This window comes from Lineus longissimus, chromosome 11, assembly GCF_910592395.1.
Source record: "Lineus longissimus chromosome 11, tnLinLong1.2, whole genome shotgun sequence".
Taxonomy (NCBI): domain Eukaryota; kingdom Metazoa; phylum Nemertea; class Pilidiophora; order Heteronemertea; family Lineidae; genus Lineus; species Lineus longissimus.
Window position 1 is genome coordinate 16,254,506 of NC_088318.1, and position 23,315 is coordinate 16,277,820.

The following is a 23,315-nucleotide window of genomic DNA, read 5'->3' on the forward strand; positions in this document are numbered from 1 at the left end:
TTGCATTGTTTTGGGAGCTGTAGGCCATACAGGAAGGATTTCTCAATACCCCTATCAAACACACTGCAGAACTTTTCTGCAGCCAACAATGCACATACTGGTCTAGCTCTGAGCAGTGTTACCTCACAAGTTGTTCCCGTCCAGAGGAGTTGCATACTGAGGATTCATGTACATACTTACTCTCTTCTAACCACAGAGAATGGTGCAGGATACGACAGGGTGAGAAATATGTAAGGGTGGAGTCATGTTGTTGACCCTGTCTGTTGGAAGGAAGGTGGAGACTCTAGCTATCTAAAAAGGGACATTTCCCACTGGAAGATGACTGTGCTTGCTGATGACTGCAGCCTCTTCTCTGTATCTCCTGGCGGATAAATGGTCCCACTCTGGATAGTGGCTTCCTGGTGGACTGCAGTGTCTCTGGTTTTATAGCTATCTTAGAATGGATATTTTCCAATGAAGGATGATCGTGGATGCTGATGATTGCAGCCTCTCCTTGGTATCTCCTGTGGCATGAGTGGAGGACTGCAGTGTCTAGTTTTGCTATAAAGGGACATTTCCCACTGAAGTATGACTGCAGCAGGTCATAGCTCCTGGCTGATATGTGGTCCCCCTGTGGGAAGTCGCTTCCTAGAGGACTGCAGTATCTCTTAACTATCTTAAAAGGGACATTTCCCACCGAGGGATACAACAGCAGGTCTGCTATCTCCAGGCTCATGGGATCCCACACCGGGGAGTCGCTTCCTGGAGGACAGCAGTATGTCTAATTATCTTTTAAGTGAAATTATTTTCCACTGAGGAACACAGCAGCATGTCTGCTGTCTCCTGGCTCATGTGCGGTACCACACTGGGAAGTCACTTCCCAGAGGACTGGAGTAGGGACAACTTTCACCTTGCAGTTTTTCTTTGATGGACCTCCCTACTATTAAAATGCCTGCTATCTACTGAGGAAAATTTTAGTCCTGCTGCCAGTTGGCTCAGACGGGCCGATAGTCACTGCAGGAAGTTGTAAGAGAGGATGGGAAGCAGGTTGCCAAGGTCCAGCAAGAGTGTCCAGCACAGGCAGAGGTAACTACCACAGATTAAGCAAAAACAAGTTTAAAACTTCAATTTGATTTATTTCATATCGACAATAGCCTGAGTCTTCAAGCACGTCACTTGCTTGATAACAACTATGATGTTAGTAACAAAAATAATAGATTAACGAATTAAATAAACAATAATAAGTAACTTTTATGTTACTATAGTTTTATCCAGCTTCTTGAGAAATGAGACGACATTTTGATTTATGAATTTTTCTTGTGATTTCTGATTTCGTTTGTTGACGGCACATACCTCAAACCTCAGATTATTAAATCTCAACATCCTGTTGCTGATCTTCCATCTTTCATTAAAACCACATCCTCAAATTTAAGGTACATGTACGTCCCTTCGAAGTACAAGAAATCAAAAATTTCTTTGGAAGTTTGGACAAAACTATAGTATGAGAGCTGCTTTTTCTCAGTAATCCACACCAAACATTTTTCAACAAACATCTGCACTTTAGCTTTATGGTAAATTTTAGAGTGACAACATTATAATTGAGCTTTTTTTCACACGTGAACTGAGAGGAAAAAGTTCAAACCCGAAACTGAGCATTTTTCCACATTATAGGCTACATTCTACTGAGGTAATAATTGTACCACTCTACCTTACATACTACATGTCAGGCCAAGCGTAGCTCATTCTGATTCAATCACACCCCTCCAAAAACATAATCGAAGGCAAATTGTTTCCTTTGCACTGCAAAGGTAAAGTGATACCTTTATCCACTGTGTGCACACGTGAATCGTGAGCATAATATTCAGGAAACTGAGCTTTCACACGTGAGCCAAGAGCATAATTAACGAATTTAGCTACATTTCAATCATTAACAGATAATGCCTTTCCTTCATTATTACAAACAAATATTGGAATGATTTTCACAAGAACAATTTACAAGCAAATAAATACCCAACACCTGGAAAAAATCACAAAATTGGTTGATGCCTTTCTGTTGCGAGGTTCAGATGCGCTTCGTTGGAATGATTTTTATAGGAATGATTTACATGCAAATTAAAAACCTTAAGTTATTACCATGTACATACAGGAATGTAAGCAGAAAGTAAAATAAACAATGCTGATAATAGAGGACGTAAATTGTGATAATTGGGCACAGTTTCTCCTTTAAAATTATCCCCAGTGAACAAACAAAATCGAGGTACACAAATCTTTCACAGCAACCGTGTTAGATTTTAACCCTTTCACTCCCAGGTTACTTTACAATGGCAATGTTTATTTCTATTTACTGAAGGATAAGACCAGTGTAGGACACCACATCCTGGTTTCTCCCCTTCTAGCATTTCTCCCATTTTATTTCTATTTACTTGTGGCACAGACAAGGCCATCAGTACTTCCAATGCCATCAATATTTCTACAAATAAGGTACAGCTGGTCATTATCAGGGAATTGATCACTTTTATTGGAATGCTGTAATTAACTGAACTGTTTCAGCTGGACAGTGGAGGGGAAGGGGTGGCTCTACAAGACACAGGTGTATCTCTGGGCAAACAATGATAAAATGATGAAAATTTCTCATTAGCCTTACGACATAGAGAAATACAGTCATACACAATGCTGTATTTCTGTTTAAACAATGGCAAAGTTGGAAATTATATTTAGCACGTAATACAGTTTAACGCAATTAGGAAATTTCAAATTTTGACCTAACGGCGTAGACTTTTAATGGTGAAAGACCGGAATATCTTGGCAAGCGCAGAAGAAATGAAACGATGGACACTGGATTGTCCTTCAAACATTGGTACCTTTTAGATTCTGAGATCATCATTTGGCAACTTGGAATGAATGTGACGTCAAAGATGCCAAATTAAATGTGAATGCTGCCAAAATTGCACTGATTATCACAGCCAATGATAACACAGCAATTACATTCACTATCATCAAGAATTAATAAAGACTATGGTAGTCTTTATAATACATTCTTGCTATCATGTGTAATTGTGACTATAAAACCAGTATGTAAGATCAAAATAGAGATCGCCTTAACTGCAAACATGCAAAATAAATTACTCTATGTAGACAAATATGAGATCTGTTAGATATAAATGACAGCAACTTCAAGTGACATTTTTTGAAATGGATAGTTTTCCTTTAAGGAGTACACAAATACCAGGATTACTCAATTAGACAATTAGTTACAATCATTTGAAGACAACAACATATTTAGGCACATGCAGATGTCAAATATACCGGGAAGTCAAATTTCAAAGCAATTCACAACCAAATCTTGGAAATTTCAGCAATTCTCAAGAGAATATCTTAAAGTACAGGCAGACTGATATACATGTAGCTAAGTGGTAACATCAATTTTAGTTTTTTGAACGCAATTATGATAGGCATTATGATAGGCAATATGGCATTATCTAATTAGATTGCATTTTAATGAATTTTGAAACCTCTGACCATTCCATTAAGTGTAGTGCAAAAATATCTAAGATCAATTCTAACCCTTGACCCAATTTAACAACAATACAATATTGAACAAAGGCTTCAGGGAAAAAAAAATGAGACACACAACAGTTGAGTATGTTTTGTAAAAATGCCAAGTTGTATTGTACTGAGCGCAATGCACAATGCTCAAATAATGACACCCCTATTTTTTAGACCGTCTGACCAACATACTGACATCATATAACCTTCTCCCCATTTTCAGATTCAACACAATACCCCTGTGACTGTGACACATGAAATCCATTTGATACCTGACCTAAAGGCATGGTCGTTTTCAATGTGGACAAATCTTTACTGTTATAGTTTCCGTCGACGGCTGGCGATTTTGAAAGACAAGTTCCGTTTTCTACATCGGATCCAAATTCTTCAACTGTTTTGTCGAGTTCCCGCTTGGCACGCCGAGAAACGTAAACTGTCAAAAGAAAGGTGATGATAAGCTGAAAAGAAAAGATTTGAGAAAAAATTATATGATGTACAGTGGAACCTCCCTTAGCCGACACCTCTCTATTAAGGACAGCACTTGTCAGTCCTGAGGGTGTCCTTAATAGAGAGGTTCTACTGTATTTTGAATCATTTCATAGTGAAACAAGACCTGGGAATAACATTGGAGCTGTTATTGAAAGTGAATGCCTTTAAAAGGCAATGCTTCATCGGTAGTGTACCAAAATTTGGGATGCCCACTTGAAAAAAGACAAGTTTTTGGCATTTCTGAACATCCAAATTCTGTGTCTATTTTTAAAAGACTCTTCATACAATTCAAGTGTTTTTTTCTTAGTTTCACCTACCTGTGTTGTAAACACTATATAGCCAGTTGTGGTATGAGTATCGTCAGTTAACACGTCCTCCATCGACCTCAGAGTCGTACCAATGTAAGTATTCAAGAGCTGAGTTGGGAAGAGTCCCACAACCGAGGTAGCTACATACTTCCACCAAGTGATGTTTGTCAGCTGAAATGAGGACAACAACAAAAAAAATTTCTGATATTCTCCACTGTCCACTTAAGAGCAGGCCAGCAGACCTTGTTGTCATGGACTTTCAATTCCATCAGATGTTCTTTCATCAAGCAGCCAGATATTTATGACATATCAAATCTGAGAAATGTCCGCGTACCATTTATTTTGATGCCTTACCAAACAGATAACACAAATAAAAAAACCAGGGGTACAAAAAAATCTAACTTACTTACTTGAAATCATTGTTACAATCAAAACAAAAGTTTTCAAACAAACAAATTAACTCATGCTTACAGCAAAAATGGCATTTTGTAATCCAAATGGAATGGGCGTAAGTCTTGATAGTATCACAACTTTGAATCCTTGTGGACCTTGGACCAGTCTTGTAAAAGCTGTAAAATTTTTACTCTTAATTCGATTGTATACCCAGTTTGAAAAACACTTTTTGATAACAAAGTGGGCAATAAGTAAACCACTTATTGCCGAGATCATCACGATTAGCTGTCCACAGACTATGCTATACAAGTATCCAGCAGCAACGTTGAGCAAAATGTAGCCCCACATGAATGGGAACGAGACTGTCGTGAACAGGATGATAAAAATCAGGGTGCTGACGATCACATGTTGGTCCTCTAGTATCGAGAGAATATCCTTAACGTAGTTTCGGCAGACAAGAAGCGTAAAACACATCAATGAGAAGATGAAAATGGACGTCAGAGTATAGCGTAGACAGAGGGGGCACCATTTTCCTCTGTTTACAAGAACGCTGTTGTCCTCTGACGTTTCTGAGAGTAAATCCATCCTCGGTTGACCTGAAAATGGAAAGCAGATGGAATCATGACATTAGAACTTACATTAATTTTCAGTGTCATAATTTGGGACACGGACACTAGACCAAGTTAACGCAACGGAAGACAGTGGACACAAGACAATAGTCTCAATAGAATAGATTTTTACAGTCGAAGTCAGTAGCCTAAGCACGATAAATCTAAAGCAAAACAATAATAACCTTTGCATTGGCTTGATTTCTAAGACTATAAACAAGAGCATGTAGAGCAACACACGATTGTTCAGTTCACATGGTTCACAAACATTCCACAAATTCTGTGTTATTAAAAATATTTTTCCGATAAACCTCTCTGAACTAATTCCACAATGACCGTGGTGTAAGCTTTGTTCAGAACGTCTAAGTAGGACCGGTTCCACTCGTACCGGGGATAAAAGAATATCGGCTGTGACTAAACCTGTCTCCATCATGTTCATATAGTTTTCACCACCATCAGTGAAGTTCGTGGGCGCGGAACTTTATCATAATATGTAAAGAGCAAGCTCTAGTGAACTCACACAACTGTTTGACATGGGGGAGCCCCCCCCCCCCAACCCCCGTCCTTCTGACATATTTAGCCAGTACATCGGGGGATGAGTCCCCCAAACCCCCTCCCCCGTTCTCTGAAAGTGACAGGTTTTAGCCAGTACATTTGGGGAAGGCCCCCTAACCCCCCCCCCCATTGGACTCTAAAAATAGAATTCCTTGGAGACGCTGAACCATAAGGCCCCATAAAGAAATAGTCCTCGCCCACTACTAATGCTAACTTTATTATAGCCTACCTTTTAAGGCATTATGGCAAACGTCCATCTCCAATCACATCAACGTATGTTTGATCAAACACCCACACAGGGTCTCCTAATTATCATGATCATTATACCAGTGTATACATAATCAAATAATAACATGTCGCCTTCTTTTCGGTGAAACCGAGACTGAATTATTCACATTGTATTCAACTGTGTTCATTTCGCAGTAAATTCATTAGTTACCAACATATGCCTTAGAGGGGGCAGAATGGTATTGTTTAGACAAGAAGCCTCTCCAACAGCCTCAAAGAATATTGGATAGAACGTCACTGTACTGGGTCCCAGTAATAAATATTGCCATAAAGACATATGATATTGTTCTGGGACTTATGTAAGATCAGTTCTCTCCGCCAAACCCAAGACTGAAGAATAAACACCTTGTGTTTATAGGCTAACAAATGCAAACACTTCCAAATGGACCCCCTACAAGAGAAGAGTGGCTCTTCTTCTCTCCGACTTTGACACCCTATACGAACATATCAATAGATCAGCCAGCGGTCCTTGGTGTCGCCGCGTGGGTTTCGTCCAGTGAAATTGTTTGCAAAGGTCAGGGAACCACGATCTGACATCCATAACGAGCGTATCCCCTTTTCATGCCAGTTATAGTCGGGTGCTACACCACAGTCGGGATAGTGGCCGCCAAATGAATGGTTGTTGAATTCAAAACTGTTAAAACTGTTCACGTCAACTTACATATAATTTGAAAAACCTTCATGAATTCAATGGAGATTTCCACATCACAGGATAGAACCGAAGTGATGGCATCACGAAGATTTAACATGATCACTTCCATACTTACCATCATGACTTGAACGTGCGCCTTTAAGTTTTTTGAGCAAATGGTATTTGATTCGGGATAGCAATTAAAATTGCCGTTGAACTTGTACATGAAGTACAGTGATGTACATAATTCACATATGTCTGACTTGAAATTTCCAACTGCGCAGTTCATTCCCGCCTTGATAACATGACTATTTCTACAATAAAAACCCTTTGAAACCAATCCATACTTTCATCAGGAATAGATACTGTGCTTGCCTTCTGCTGCAGCCGTTTTGATTTGTTTCGGAAAATTTGAAGGTATTTTTACGTTTGAAATCGGAGAAAGTGTTCCCGCTATGTTCTCCGCAGCTCACACACCAACCGACTGGCGTTCAAATCAACCGCGACCGATCATGACCAAAGACAATACATTTGACGTCACAGCGTTCGGGCACTTATACTCCTCTACCCCTTGAGCCAGGCCGGCTAGCAGTTATCTGCTCACGAGAGTCTTTTGTTCAGTCAATGGATCATTATGAGAGGCATTGTCCAAAATATGACAGGCATTGTCAAAATGTGGGCTTGGCTTTAGCATACATACTTGTACGTGTACGTTTGCCCAACTGTGGAAATGCATAAGGAAGGCTCCGTAAGCCAAAGGACGATGTAAATGCATTTTTTATCAACGATTTTTTTATCATTTCCCCAATTCCTCCTACAACCACGTATAAAAGATGGTTCAGCGTCGCGTAAATCAATTTGCAGATAGAGGACTTGATGACTCGACAGACACTGGTACTTTGTAGTTCGTCGTTCTTAGGGCGCTCAGTTTCGAAACCTGCAAACATTCGAAACAGAATACAATTGCCAACTTTGATAGCATGATATCCGACTTGGTTCGGTCGGGTCGCTTAATGGGCAATCGGGGGGGGGGGGGGGGGGGGGGGGTTGTTCCATAAGAGAGACAATGTTCCAATCCAAGTTAACTTTCGACGCATTCACTTTCAGACCAGATCCAGCGACACTAATCGGCAGCGCGGAGAGCCACGGCTCTGTTGGACAATTTTAGTGGGAGTTTACCTGAGGTAGCGAGAAAAAAACACCTTTGCATTTCGTAGTGCATTTCGCAATTTAGCATTACGAACGAGAAATTAGCTCTTCATGCAACATCGTGATCAGTTGATGACCAGATGATTCATTGATTGATAGTTGTGTTGCCAGCTGTCAACTTAACTACTGCTATATTAAGCGTTGATATTACACCCGATTTCAGTTAGAAAACTTGTTAGGATGAATCCCATAAGGAACTGTTCACGAAAGTAACAATGGCTTATCGGCCACTCCATGGGAAAAATTCGATTTTGGCTGCTGTTGTTCTGGTAACTTTCACTCTCCTTGGTGGACTTGGTGAACCAGCAAAGCAAAATGGTCAATCACCTCCACCACCCAAACCGGCGCAAGGTGTCAAACCTTTGGTGGTGAACCCTGCCGTGAAGGCCAATGGACCAAAGCCTACAACGAGTTCAGTGATTTCGCAAACTCTCGACTTCATCCCTCATCAAGACAACGACACATTGAAGTGAGTATTCTGACAAACCTCCAGGCCAAAATGGTCTATTTTGAAGAAGTTAATTTGGCCGTTGGGCGCTGACCAGTCGTGCGTTTCGCCTGAACAAAGGTTACACTTGCAGTTTATGAATATATTGTTCGCAATCAGCTTGGGCCTTCTGTTCTGGCGTGTTCTGAATATGTGGGCATTTGTTTTGTTTGGGCTCTGGTTTGTCTTTGTCGAAATCGTCTGTCAGAGTTGGAGAATATATTGAGGAACTTCTAAATTTCATTTGCTACTTATGATTCAAATGAGAACTTCTGATTCTAGGTCTGACGCAAATCATACTACTACCACAACAACTGTGCCAACCACTCCAGACAAGCAGGATGTAGACCTACCAGAAAAGGGGTCTTTGGAGGATGAACATCACTACAGCATGACAATATTCTTCATATTGCTGGTTCTTGGTAGGTGGAGAATCATGATTTTCTTGTCCTGCGTTCAGCACTGTCCGCCAGGTTAAAAGTCTTCAAAATGGTGTCTAATAATCATAACAGAAATATGCAGGTCATTCGACACTTCCCCGTAACATTTTATGAAATTTGTGTACGATAAGGCTTTGATGTGAAATGATGTGAAATTTTAAGGAAATGTGTCAAATGATATTGATAGTGCTTTTATGAGTATTAGAACTAAATTTCATTTTAATGCGTTTAAACCTGACTTTAAATCTGGTGGATGCTGATGGATGTTATTTAGTATCTAGAGTAACCACTTTTAACTGATTTAGATAGTGATAGATGGTATCCTCAGCCAAAGTGTAGACGGAGAGAAATTCTGCTGTTCCAGTATTCTTCCGAGGTCGGGGGGGGGGGGGCGGAAACGGAAAGAAAAGTGGCGCTGAATTTGCTGAAATGGTTACAAAAACAGCATGGCTGTATTTTTTCTCTGTGTTTAAAATTGCCACTTTAGACAAGGAGTGGTTAAAAAATGTGTCTGAATGAAAAAGGCTTTGACCTCTGCAATTTCGTGGTTTTTTTTCAGTTGCTCTTGTCTTGTATCAGTCCAAGCTGCAGCTGGGAGTGCCCAGTGCACCTGTCCCTCTTTGGTGACAGTCATTAGTATAGTTGCATTATCATGGACGGTGAATTATGCAAATCTGTGTCAGGATGAAATTAATATGATCAAACAGGTGTGATCATGCCTGCATTTGTAATCAGCATTTTCAAAGGTTCATGTGACCTGATACCGGACAAATTGAAACAGATGTGACATGGGATCAAAAGTTTAGACAGATGTGAGAAACACAAGACTGGACATTGGGCACGAAATTGTGACAGATGACGGATGTGATATTGGACATGGACATTGAGACAGATGGGACACGGGATTGGACATTGAGGTGGATGGGGAATGGGATAGGACATCAAGAGAGATATGACTTCATGTCAGGTCAGGAAAAAGAAAAAAAGAAATGTAAGGCCTTGTATACAAGTATAACGCTTTATGCCGTTCAAGTACTTGAAATCTTTGAGAATTTTTTTGTTGCTTTCTCGTCACTGTTGGTGAAAAGTGGCTGTCTAAGATTTCATGTTTTACAGTATGCCAAGCACAGGTGTTAACGAAAGTGGAACAGCACAAATACTTAAAATCTGACCTAAAAAGTCCTCATTTGGCACACATTTTGAAATTTGAAATTCATGGATTATCCATAATGGTTATTTTATGCATCCACCCTGTGACATACTTTCATTTCCATCCCTGGTAGCATGTGACAGGGGCACCCCAACCATGTGTAAATGTCATGTTCCTTGAGAACTTAAGAGTTTCTATTGGATGGCAGAAATGGGGACAAAAAAGATTTCAATCATGCATTTCAATCGTGTCCTATACCAGACAGGATGCAGCCTGATATGCCCTGGTACATGTGGTAGAAGCAACCTGAATAATTGAATTATCTGACTGGAATTACAATTTTTGGACCATCTTGACACGGTTACACTTCATGGTTAGGAGGAAGCATTATCCTGGGGTGACATTTTACTGCTGGACCCTCAAGAGGTAAATGTGACACCCAGGGATTGGGCCAGTCACACTCACAGCAGAAAATACCTGAGGATTCTCCCTTTCATGATCTATGCAGTGCAAGTGGAGACATCGAGAATTGCCGCTCCATTGACTATTATTGCCTACTAGTTCCAGGGTTTTAAAGCTGGCTTAGTCATTGTTAAGGGGGAGGGGGGGGGCTTCATCTGGAGCCTACATGTTAGAATGATCAATACCGAAAGCACTTTGACCAAATTGCCTGCCGTCATATTATTTGTAACAGCTGTGCAGGATCATACCTGAAGCTAGATAGAGCTGATGAATTTCATCTTGAAAAAGACAACATCGGCTTAACATATACATTAACTTGCAATATAATAGGTTGACAATTACGGCACAGTTGAGATGAAATGAAAACACTCCTATTGTATTCAACTCTCCCCGTCCCAGGTGTTACTTTAAATGAAATTAACTTTGAAGATGTACTGACAGATAAATGTCGATTCAATTACGACAACAGGATTATAGTTTGCCCTGTTCCATTCATGAATATTTCCATTAAATGACATGATCAAGTCAGGCGATTTTAAAAATGATCAAAATTATTCCGTGATGTGCATATTCGATAATTTTCTGTGCAGGAAGTAAGATTATGAATTATTTTTAAAATGAACCACCCATGTCCTCTGTCAGGGATGCCTTTTTCTTCTTGAGTCATGCCAGCCTTAATTTTTGTTGTCATCGGTGAGTACCAGGACAAATACAGTGCAACCAGCCTTATAACCAATATGCTAATCTCAACCAAGTTCCATTGTCTCTTTCAGCAATCTCTAATATGGTAACCCATATACTGATTTCCATTGTCTCTTTCAGCAATTTCAATATGGTAACCCATATGCTGATGTCAACCAAGTTCCCTTGCCTTGTCTCTAGACTCTTTCAGCAATCTCTGATATTGTAACCCATATGCTGATCCCAACCAAGTTCAATTTTCTCTTTAAAACATGTTTGGAAGTAACCTGTGTCGTGTCAACCCATGCTTATCTAAATTAAGTTCCTTTATCTTTTCAGCAATATGTATCATGGTGACCCATATGCTGATTTCAACCAAGTTCCATTATTTGCCAGAGAGTATTGCCATTATACTTGTGGGTAAGCACATTCTTTTGTCACTCAACAAAACAGCTTGCATCGTACATCCAGTTCAGAAATAGTCAAATCTCTAAATAGTGGATTTTTTTAACAAGAAATTGCTGAAATATTCATGAAAAGGGAGTAATTGTGGCCTGTAATTAGTAAAAATTGCTATGGAAAGTGGTGAAAATTTGAGTTCATTTTGCTCGATGGCAAGGGTGGTGCCCCCAATAAAATTTGCAGATTGAGTGGGAGGAGAAATAAAGTTAACTAGTATTGGTTTGGGGTTGCTTACAGGTCAGCCAAGCCTAAGGGAATAATGTGATCTAGTTTTCAGTTGCCCTGGCACCAAGTTTCATGTATCAAATAATTCTAACGCCAATCAAAATACTGGATTTCTGTTCATTTCAGGAGCACTGATTGGTCTCATCTTGCGGCTGCTGTCAACATACAACCTTACAAACTGGCAGGTAAGTGTCCATTAGAGTGCTTACTCAGATTATCAAAATGGCACAGGTTCCAGGGGTCCTTTTAGAGAGGTGTCACTGTATTGTTATGCCTCTGATGTATTACAAGGATGAGACATCTCTACATTTTGAGGAGATCTCTTTTTTCTCCTTCTGAATAAAGGTTTAATGTGACCTTGGCAATGACACGAGCCATGTATTAAAGCTCTCTGTATATATACCTAGTACGACATGCTATTACAAAGTATGTCAACCTGTTGCATGTTTATTCCATTCATAAACTGAATATGGGATGAATCTAAAAATTATTACCAGCTGTTGTGATCATACTATTATTCAAATGCATACGATTTGTATTCTCTCGATGTCATATTGGGAGTGGCTGTGACATTTTTTAAAGAACTGCACTGGGTTTGTTAAAAATTTGAAATTTGTAATTGAATTGGAACTTTTTTTCCAAATGCGTAAAATATAAATTTCAGTAATGCCGTTGTGTAGGCAAATATACAAATACTACCAAGTTTCAGCAAATTCGTCTACATAATAACCGCACAACACCATTGTGTATAACTGCATTTCTATTTTCCTGGACCACCAGTAATTACAAACAGCATACCCCTTTAAATGAGAAATTATGCTTTTGGATGTCGGTCAGATTTTGACCATGTTGAAGACATTGTACAGCCAGAGGGTTGAATCTTGTAGACAAGTTGCAAAAACAGCTTCAAGCTCTGGGGAGAATCCAGGATTGTATGTCTGGGTGAACTGGAATGGCCTTCAAGGAACTGAAATTCCTGGCTCATAGTATCATGGTATGATTTAAAGTCTGAATATAATCAAAAGTTGATGCAAAATTTTAGATGGGTATCAAAAGAGTGCCTTTATTCTGACACTGACAGTGACAATCAAATTGCGCAGCTAACAATTTTAATGATATGCATCAAACCTGTTCAATTTAAAGAATTTTTTACAGTGCTGCATCTGCCATGTGCCGCTGGATAATGTTAGATCATTCAATTTAATGTTAATGAGTTCATACGAGGGGCCCAGTGCATTGACGTCATTGGGAACTCTACAGGACCTGGTTTTGATCCTTGGAGAACCAAGGGGTGCTGACCTCCCCCTCCCCCATTCTCCAGGGTGATGTTTGGCTTTTGTGATTGTACTATTAGAATGGCATGAATGTGAATGGCATTCTAAGCAATTGGCTGCGTACCAATATTGTTTGTTTTCATCTTGCAGAGAGAGGAAGCGTTTCCACCCACGATATTCTTTATCGTTATCCTACCCCCAATCATATTTGAGTCGGGCTACAATTTACACAAGGTAAGCTACCTCGGGCGTCTGAGATGTTTTGTCAGAATGGTTTCATTTTACTGTGGGATTGGGCTGTGGAGATTGGAAAGGTGCCCAGCCATTTTCGTCTCAATCAGATGTCTGGTATGGCTACTTTCTCTCCAAACAAGACCTTAATGGAGTAGTGGGTGGATGTGGTAGAGAGGTGACCCCATCACCTTCCATCTTGATTTCCTTATCATTATTTTTGTTTCCATTTCAGGGTAACTTTTTCCAGAACATTGGTTCGATCCTCGTGTTTGCCATATTTGGTACCATCATATCTGCTGTGGTCATCGGAGGTGGTGTCTATCTATTAGGAAGAGTAAGCTACTGTTTGTGTATATCTATGTTTGAATCAAGCGGACTTTATAATTCTATAACCTTGAGAAAGTCACTTTGCCTTGTTGCCATGTCCTTTAATTTGAAGCCAAACGTCTTTTACATCAGCGTCATCACTAGGGTAGGCTCATGAACCAAGAAATTAATCATTAATGATAATGTGCAGCATTTGTATAGTGCTTGTACTTGAATCAACATGCTAGCACTTTGCCATATGATTACCCTAGCTTTTGGCCTGTGCATTGCTGTTCAAGCTCAACTTCCTCAGTAGTATCTGGTCCAGCTGCCTCTCATTGCTGGGACTCAACATTCATGGCTATCTCTGCCAGATTTGTACCCATTTTTGTGAAATATGGAGTAAGCAGTGTATACGAATACAAAAGCTCTACACTTTCAAGACACAGCATGTTCTCTCATTTCGTTCCAGGCGCAGGTTGCTTACCAGTTGAATTTATTTGAGAGCTTTGCATTTGGGTCGCTGATATCGGCCGTCGACCCTGTAGCCACCCTTGCCATATTCCATGCGTTGGATGTGGAGCCAGTGTTGTATATGTTGGTGTTTGGAGAAAGTGTGCTGAATGATGCTGTTTCGATTGTATTGACGACGTAAGTTCCACTCCTTCAAGAATAATGCAATCGTTTTGAAAGGTTTCAATTTGAAAATTTCCAATTGTGTACAGTAAATATGTACTGAATATAGATTTTTTAACTGTTGTTGTGTAGATCACAGTTACAAAAATCACCTGTTTTTAGTGCGCTTCTAATACAGGACAGTTATACAAGATGTTGCTCAACATTTTTCAGACAAACCTGCTTCTTATCGTTCCAGTGCCATAGTCGATGCTGCCGACCCAGCCCACGCCGCCATGAGTGGGGCGGCCCTGTTTTTCCAGGCGACAGGGAACTTCCTCCTCATGTTCTTTGCCTCGGCTGCTATCGGTGTGGTGTTTGGTCTGATAAGTGCTATGGTATCCTTTGTTTAGAAAACTGATTGAAAAAACTTTTTGCTGCCCGACGTTTTGGTCGCTGCGCCTTGAACTAAAATTTTGAGTGCTTCAGAATCTTCACCAACCAAAAGTGGATGTGGTTGCTTATCCATAACCACTGCCACCAGAATAACAAGTGTTCAATCGATTTCTTTAACTCGCCCGTCAGGTCTTGAAGTTCTTTGACCTGAGGAAAACACCCTCCTTAGAGTTCGGTCTGATGTTTGCCTTCTCTTATGCTCCCTATGGGTTGTCCGAAGGCTTGCATCTCTCAGGTAAGTTCCATGTTTCTCTCTTCTTCTTTGAATTGACTTGTTTGAACACAGGGAGGAAACCGGTATTCACCACGTCCGAGTGCCTCATTCATGCTTATTCATCAGAAAAATAGTTTTCTGACCAATGTCCCCCATAAAGGCGGACTATAGGCAGAAGCAGGGGGTTAAATTGGTTATCTTCGATTGACTTATATGCACAGCAACGGTACTGGGTCACGTTTGATTCAGTACTATATTCCTTGTACAAGCGTGAATAGTCTTGACATACTGTGAGATGCGAGAGACTCCTGTTGTTGACATCTTGCCACCCTGCATGTAGCTGCTGCCCATATAGTCCCTTTAACATAATATTTCTCCATTCTAGGTATCATGGCCATCTTGTTTTGTGGGATTGTGATGTCCCACTATACTCATTTGAACCTTTCACCTGTCACCCAGATTACAGTACAGCAGACGTTCAGAACAATATCATTCATGGCTGGTAAGTGTCCCTGAAAATCAACTGGTTTGTGTGATAGCAAAAACTCGTTACTTTGAAGTATGAGTTCAGATGTTAGATTTGGAACCTTCCCTAATGGACACCTCTCTATTAAGGACACTGGTTTTGATCCTTGACTGATAAAATCTCGGCCCGCTTGTTAGAAAGCATGTTAGCTTATAACACCATGTTGACATGTTCTTTCATGTAGATAGAATGCACATAGAACAACATGTCAGCATGATTTTAAGAGCTAACATGCTTTCTATCAACCATCTCCAATGTTATACTTTCAGAAACGTGTGTATTTGCATACCTCGGGTTAGCCATCTTTAGTTTCCGACATATCGTGAAACCTTCTTTTGTCTTATGGAGCATCGTAAGTGAATTTGCATACTTTGGCTTTATGAAAATGGCATTATATTTACATTAAGTGTACCGTAAATGTGCTTGCTAAAAATCCTTTCTTCATAGCCTAGTGGTTAACTCTGCTTGCTACCACACAATAGGGCCCGGGGTCGATCCCCGGGGAGAACCCAGGATTGTATTCCCAGGAAGAAATGTTTTAATTTGCCAAAGTGAAAATGATGAAAGTAAATTTTTTCCAAATTGCAAGAAAAAAAGGAGGAAACATTTGACAATCCAATAACTGGAAACTAAGTTCTATTCCCTTTGATTTTTATAGGCGTTGTGTTTAATAGGACGAGCAATGAACATATTCCCCCTGTCGTTTATACTCAACTATTTCCGGGAACATAAAATCACAAGGAGAATGCAGTTCATTATGTGGTTCAGTGGTAGGTGTCAGTTTTAAGTCATTTAAGTTGTGTCTTGTCTCAAAAAAGAGTCATGTGAACGAAGTCTGAAGTTTCATACTTAGAGTTTGAGGAGCCTCTTGGCCTTGTGGTTGACACTGCTGGCTGGGGAGAACCCAGGATTGTATTCCTGGATGAACTGGTGTGGCTTTCAGGGAACTAAAGTTCCTGATTCTTAACAGCATGTACAACTTATCGATTTATGAGAGAGTCTGTCGGATGGGACTAAAAGCTGTGGTCGCCTGTACTTGAGTGTCATTGCCAGGGCAAGTAAAAGATCCCACATAGGTGGGCAGTAGCCTCCGGCAAAAAGACAATATGGTTAGTACGCCGGTAATGATATGATGATGATGATGATGACATGTTTATTCATTGTCGACATGCTATAATGCAGCACTATGATGCCCTGCATATTCTTGTATGGTTAGTCTTCCCAACATTGACATGCGACTGGTTGCAGTGGGTCACACATTTCTACCTTGTCTTTTCAGGATTGCGTGGGGCGATTGCGTTTGCCCTCAGCCTCCACTTAGAGTTTGAATCAGAGAAGAGGCACATTCTTGTGACGTCGACGCTGATTATTGTACTATTTACAGTGCTGTTCCTTGGAGGCTCAACCATGCCTTTGATGAAGGTTAGTTAACACAGTTATATTCAACTCTAAAACAAAAGCAAAACGCATTTGATGTTCATAGGCGTGGTGAGAATGTCTAGGGAGGAGGTCATTATGCTCTAGGACGGGGTGTTTTCCCAAAAATCGGGCGGTTTTTGAGGAATCTAACCCTTCTCTGTTCAAGCTAGTTTTTGAAGTTGAACAGGTTATGAAAATTAGAAAAAATATTTGGCAGTTAAAGGTTTAAGAAGCTACATATGTAGGTGCAGGCCAGAATTATCTATAGGTAATTTGAATATATTTTTCCATATTTCCTTTATTTGATACATCTCCTCATTTTTCTTTCATTTCCTTTTCTTTTCAATTTGATATCAAATCAAGATTTTACCAAAACGGCGCAAACTAATCAAGGACGACGGGGAGTCGTTTGCAGGCTTTTCCAACAATATGGTAACTTTACCGAAGCCTGATTTGTTACTTGAGCATGCACCATTTCATTAAAGACCTTGAAGCAATTGAGAAAAATTGGTCGCTTCACCTACAGTTACCAGCTATGATTGGCAAATATTTTGACCGGTAACACGTATAAACATGCAGTATGTTACAATGTTCATCTGGGAAAGAGGTTCTTCAAGCATTATTTGCACCACATATAGAGAAAAAATGCACAGCTGGTTTGTGATTTTGAGAGCAAACAAATTGCAAAGTGTGCACGAAATGATTTTATCCATGTACTACTGAGTATTCAAAACAATTTGCAAATCGTGCATAAACATGAAAAACTGATTTTATGCATGTACTACTATTAGATGGAATAGATCAGTAGGCCTATTTGCTTGAAGGGTGTCGGTGGCATCTATTACTTTTTGCAGAGGGACTGGCCAATTACTACCTACATTTCTTATTTTCAAGTGTTGAGGGTATTGTCATGGGAAGGTTTATCATTAAATAATAACCAAACAAGGAAATGACAGAGCTTTATTAAATGATTGCTATATACTCTTAGTTATTTTTGAATGACCCATCTTTTTAAAGTGGCGAGATTTACAGATTGAAGATATACAGTTGTACCATAATCTGGTGTGACTTAGAACAAAGTCACCCCATCCGACGTACCGGTATCACTCAGAGATAATTTACATGATTTTTGGGCTCCTCGAAAATTTCAGTTCGGCTTCAAGAGCTCAAACTTGGGAACTAAGTCTGGCCAAGTCATAATTTGGTCACTTTGACAACTAATGCATTGTCTTTCTATTTGCAGTTGCTGAAACCGAACAAGAGGAAGAAAACACGTCCAGGCAAGGAAGTGACACTTAGCAAGACCAAGGAATTTGTACGTTAAGTAATTTAAAAACTTTCACAGCAGTCCGTGCAAACCCTTTAACCCACTGGTCAGACGATAGGCACTGTGATAAAAATCGCTTGTTCGGAGGGCACTTTAGGGAAAGAAACTTATTGATTGCGAGGATTACACTTCTGATGAAAATTTTGTCCTCCTTCCAGGGTGATGCTGTCGATTCTGAACACTTATCTGAGCTGACGGAGGAAGAATATGAGATTAACTTTGTGAAGCCACATCTGAAAGGATTCCTGAAGATTGACGCCAAGTTTCTTGTGCCATTTTTTACGAGGCGATTCACACAGCAGGTTTGTAGCAAACTTGTTATCATAATTTTCACTCAGTTTATTTTCAGGTTGAGCCAAGCATTAACTCTTTCAGCCTGCAAGCCGTATATACACGGTCCACCATGTTTGATTTCACAGCCGCAGACCGTAAATGCTCGGTTTTTCAAATCTCAAATTTCCTGCACTGTCACATGATGCTTCGCCTTAAATACAGTTGTAGTGACTCAAGCAACATATGACAATTTGATACCTATTTCGATGTGCTGGGTCACATTTGTCACCTTTCTTGCAGGAGGTACGAGAGGGAAAGAAGCAGATGACCAATTTGACGGATCAGTGGTACAAAGATGTGCGTGCTGCCCCCTCGGACTCCGAAGATGAGGAGGAACCGGTTCTTCCACCGCCTGTAAGCATGCCACTGGTTAACACACAGGACTGCACAGACGAGTTATAAGTTTTGTGTGTTCAGACGAGTTATAAAATTTGTGTGTTCACTTTTAAAGTTTATTAAACAAGGCATTAAACAAGAGTGTTTTAGCAAGATGAATTGTACAGTCCCAGTCCACCACCATTGCCCCCAGATGGTTAGGCGTGGCCATTTCTGTTACGAAAGACTTTGACTTGTTTGAGATTCTACGACATGTTTTAATTTCCAAATCTTTGAAATCTACTCAATTTCAAGTCGTACTTTCACTAGTTTCAGCGCTTTGTCGGAGAATAATTTCAAATGACTGGTGAGATGTTTTGCCTTGCTGATTACCTTATGTTTGGGTTTCATGGTGTGTTTTAACAAAAATTCATAAGGATGTGTGAATTTTTGCTTTATGTATATTTTGCAGGGCTTGCTTTATACTCTCTACAAATATGCTGCTCTTGAGATGAAAACGTTGTGCAAATCATGTCCATGGTAATATAATCTGATCTATCGTGCACACTGCTTAAAGGTGGCGCTGGTGTGTTGGGTGTTATCAAGGCCGAGTTTGAAATGTTGAAGCATGTGAATATGTTCAAATTTCTTGTCAGGTCTAATGATAGCGAAAAACTTTCCACTTTCAGAAGGTATTGGAAGTGCACAAGTGTTACACTCGAAAAGCATTTCTTTCGAAGAAAAATATGCACCAACATTCAAAATGTAACCTTTGGAGCAAAAAGAAATTTTTTTTAGAGGTCGACACGTTTGTTCTTGTAAATTCTATTCAAGGATAATAAAATAGAAATCCATTAAATTGTTTGTTGAGGCAAATTATGGTCAGGGGTCAGTGGTCGCCAAAAAATAGGGCCCCCCCCTTGGATCTGCCCTGATGGTGTTTGATTTGGGTTTGGTATTTGGGCAAAGGAGGTGCAATTAAATTTACACCTGGGTTTTTTTAAGAGGCTTTCCACTCGAAAGAGTTTCTTTGGTGTCGTTAATTCACAGAGCAGTTTAGGTTTGTAATCTTACTTCTTTGTTGGCATCACGGTAATGTTTTGAGATCAGTTATCTCCCGACAAGAGGCGGGTACCAGAATCTAGCGTTCTGCACAGGTATAAGTGTCTGTTATAGAATCATCAAACACATTTCGTCTTGGATACCATGCTAGTTATCACAACCCACGTTCAATATCGGAATCTCAATCAAAGATTTTTTAATAGCAAAAATACGTAACTCACCTTATATGATTTTGGTTAATAGTCCATAAAAGAAATTAAGTTGGCCTGTTTCAGAATCTATAACTGGATTCCGTCATAGATTTTATGACAGAAACTTTTGCATGTGTACTGGAAAACTGCTCATGTGAATATAAATCTAAGATTTTCCTCGGTCGGGTTGGTAATTTTCTGCTGGGAAGAACTTTGGACAGGAGGTTTTCATATATGTAATCTTAATACAATCATATGGAATGATAAGTGCATGATGTGATAAATGTATAGTGAGCGGTCAAGTACAGTATCTGTTGTGTACTGGCACAGGCCAGCTCTGTAACTTGGAAAGCCTGCCCGATTCTCGGCAAGTTGGAAAATTGTTTCTCCATGCAGGGTGCATTGTATTTTGTTTTGCATGTAGTTAATTCCTATCTTTATTTCCACAGGCAAGCGAAAGGCAGTGGCTGAACCGGTAACATAGAATACTTTTCTTTGATATTTAGTTATGGTTCACTTGATGCTGTTAACTGCAAAATTTACTGTCTCTTTATTTTTGTAATTCCTGAAAATTTTAAAATAATATTTGTGATTTTATTCGCGAATCTCATTTATTCACAAAATCCGCAAAAATATTGCGCCCTGAAAATTCACAGTTTGTTTCAATTAGGTTGTCAGTTGCCGACCAGTATGTGGAAAGAAGCATTGGGCATGTTGGGGCAAGAAATAAATATTTTCCACTGACCATTTATAAGTGAATATAGAGGGCCATCAACTTTACAGTGGAACATATGTAGCTATACCGGCGAAGAAGTAGAAAATGTCCCCCTGGAGAAGTGTTCGGCCCTATAGTATTCTGATGGATCATGGTATGGTTCTACAAGGCCATAGCCGTTAGTAGCTCAAAGATTGAAGCATATATCAGAATCCTTTCTTCCCCGGACATTCTATCCTAGGACATTTCAAACTTTTTCACCGGCCATACAAAGCTGAAAACTTTTCATGGCCTCATTAATCCCATATATTCTTCCTTCAATCACACGTTGTTCAAGCTCCCCTTACACTCCTTCTGGTGGAGAGCTATGGGTTCATGCGGCTGCTCACCCTTTTATAGCACTTTTCCTTCTCCCTATTATCTAATCTCTCTAATTATCCTGTGAGTAAAGCTAATCTGGGGTGAAGGGATGTTTACAGTTCTGTTCAGAAGTAACACACAGGACTGAAGTCTCGCGACACTGAGTCTTACTCCATTCTACGTGTAGAGTGCAATGTTACCAGTGGCCAAGTAACACTCAAGGAGTAGTCATATCATAACATATCATATCATTTTACCAGTGTCGTAATCCTATTTGATTTTTGTCAGAGGTATGAGTCTCCCTTTGGCTACTGTCCACCTATCTGGGATCGTTTACTTGCCCTGGCATGGGGCATAGACACCCAGGTACAGGGGACCATGGCTTTTATGAGGCTCCTCCAGTAGTGTGGACGTGCTTGGCTGACATTGAGGTGTTAGTTCTGAACAGAACTGTACTGTGTTAATGCACTGAAGTGGTAAGGGTTATTGCTAGACTTCACACTCTTATTTCTCTTTCTTGACAGTGGTACTGTGTTATATTACCTTTGAAATAAAGCCGTTTACTGGGTCTACAAATATTGTTAGTATGCCCAGTTTTGCCTGGATGTTTTTCTACTTCTAGAACACCAGGTATATATTGATACTGTGAAGAAAGAACAGTAGCTTTCAACTTAAGTTTAACAGTATGTAATATGCAAATTAATCCTGTGTTTATTTTGCTTCTAGTCAGATGTTTGTGAGTTGTCACCCCTGGTAGCATGTTGTAACTCCATGGGTGAGAGGAATAGTCATTATGTGATGTTAGTCCAGATACCATAGGATACGCTTTTAAATGCTTGTAGATATTGTTGTGTGTGAAATGTGAATTCTGGAGGCGAAATTATTCACATGTATATTTCCTGCACGTCACTTTTTGGTGATAAAGTCACTTTTATGTAAATAGTAGCGCAACATACCTTTCTATAAAGTCTATGTTGCTCACAATTATATATACTTTCGTCACTGTGATTTATGTTCATTTATATCTCAATGATACATGTATACTTGTTTGCTGAATAAAAAAACATTGGTTTGTCCTGTTAATCGTAAAAAAAAGTATTTGGCCCCACCTTGTGGGTTTGGCCAGTCTTGTTGTGAAATTTTTGGGCCCTTAACATTATAATGTTACATGTAATTTGTTGAATTATTACTCAGGAGGCGAAATGGTTTATTTTCGGGCCATGCCTTCTGTGATGATAGTCTAGTGCCAATAAAGTGCACTGCAGACAAGGGGCTCATGCTCTTAAATTTCACTGATAAGTAGCATGTTTTGTCATTATTTGTCCAAGGGTCTTTTTTGTATGGTATATATGCGTAATATAGGCAGATCAGTATGTTAAGAAAATTGAGGTTAAAAGAGACCTACCAGGTGCTTTCAATGTATACCCATGAATATCAGCTGAGTGCCAGGCGCTTGGGCCTCTTGTCTTTATGGTACGGTTTTGAATCCGAATATCTCGGGTGACGTTTATCATAAAACTCCACTTTCTACTGTGTGTTAATGCACTCTCACATGCCCATATTTAGAATACTCTGATAAATAAAATACATGTATAAACCTGTGATACATAATGCGAGTAGTAGGTGAAAGCTTACTTGTTATGGCCATGGATACCTATCATTTTATGGATAAAATCGAGTAGGCCTCGATCTCACACTGACGATAATAGTACATCCTTTCATTTGCATAGCCTGGTAGTTTTGGCCGTAATTTTAGAGTCAACCAACCATTGACTCCAACACTTGAAATTGGCATTGACTGTGAAAGAGTGTATTCTAATTGCTTGATGATTTCAAGTTCTTGCCCAAATGGTGGTGCCAATGGTCGTAGGTAGAGGTGGAGATTCCATCCTTCACCGAAGTAAGAAGAGTGAGGTCATAAGTAGTGGCTATTTTGACTGTACCAGAAATCCCGGCCAGAAATTCGGGCGAATTAGCCACAGTTTGCTGTATCATAATATACACATACCTGTACAGGAAATAATGTGGAAAATAAATTATTCTTGAAAATTTTTT

The 23,315-nt window shown here is 39.7% G+C and overlaps 2 protein-coding genes across 7 annotated transcripts; one reads left to right on the top strand and one right to left on the bottom strand.

The window, feature by feature from the left end:
• Positions 1–1,127: 1,127 nt before the first annotated feature.
• Positions 1,128–7,377, bottom strand: LOC135496300 (transmembrane protein 64-like). 2 transcript variants are annotated; one of them, XM_064785557.1, is made up of 4 exons: positions 7,145–7,377; positions 4,794–5,311; positions 4,332–4,493; positions 1,128–3,983 (listed from the first exon to the last, which is right to left on the bottom strand). In XM_064785557.1, exons 2-4 carry the CDS (start codon positions 5,298–5,300, stop codon positions 3,723–3,725), a joined length of 930 nt encoding a protein of 309 aa, XP_064641627.1. In that variant the 5' UTR covers positions 5,301–5,311; positions 7,145–7,377; the 3' UTR covers positions 1,128–3,722. The 2 variants fall into 2 exon arrangements, with proteins under 2 accessions (XP_064641627.1, XP_064641626.1); XM_064785556.1 differs by lacking the exon at positions 7,145–7,377 and adding an exon at positions 5,509–5,591.
• A 644-nt stretch (positions 7,378–8,021) lies between these two features.
• LOC135495335 (sodium/hydrogen exchanger 8-like) lies at positions 8,022–23,310 on the top strand. 5 transcript variants are annotated; one of them, XM_064783816.1, is made up of 19 exons: positions 8,022–8,475; positions 8,776–8,915; positions 11,566–11,646; positions 12,040–12,098; positions 13,338–13,421; positions 13,654–13,755; positions 14,200–14,378; positions 14,602–14,740; positions 14,928–15,033; positions 15,398–15,514; positions 15,808–15,890; positions 16,197–16,308; positions 16,818–16,960; positions 17,321–17,389; positions 18,201–18,272; positions 18,443–18,586; positions 18,858–18,971; positions 19,263–19,299; positions 20,635–23,310. In XM_064783816.1, exons 1-18 carry the CDS (start codon positions 8,222–8,224, stop codon positions 19,284–19,286), a joined length of 2,022 nt encoding a protein of 673 aa, XP_064639886.1. In that variant the 5' UTR covers positions 8,022–8,221; the 3' UTR covers positions 19,287–19,299; positions 20,635–23,310. The 5 variants fall into 5 exon arrangements, with proteins under 5 accessions (XP_064639886.1, XP_064639882.1, XP_064639885.1 ...); XM_064783812.1 differs by lacking the exon at positions 19,263–19,299 and adding an exon at positions 19,405–19,472; XM_064783815.1 differs by having other exon boundaries at positions 19,263–23,310.
• The last annotated feature ends 5 nt before the right edge of the window (positions 23,311–23,315 follow it).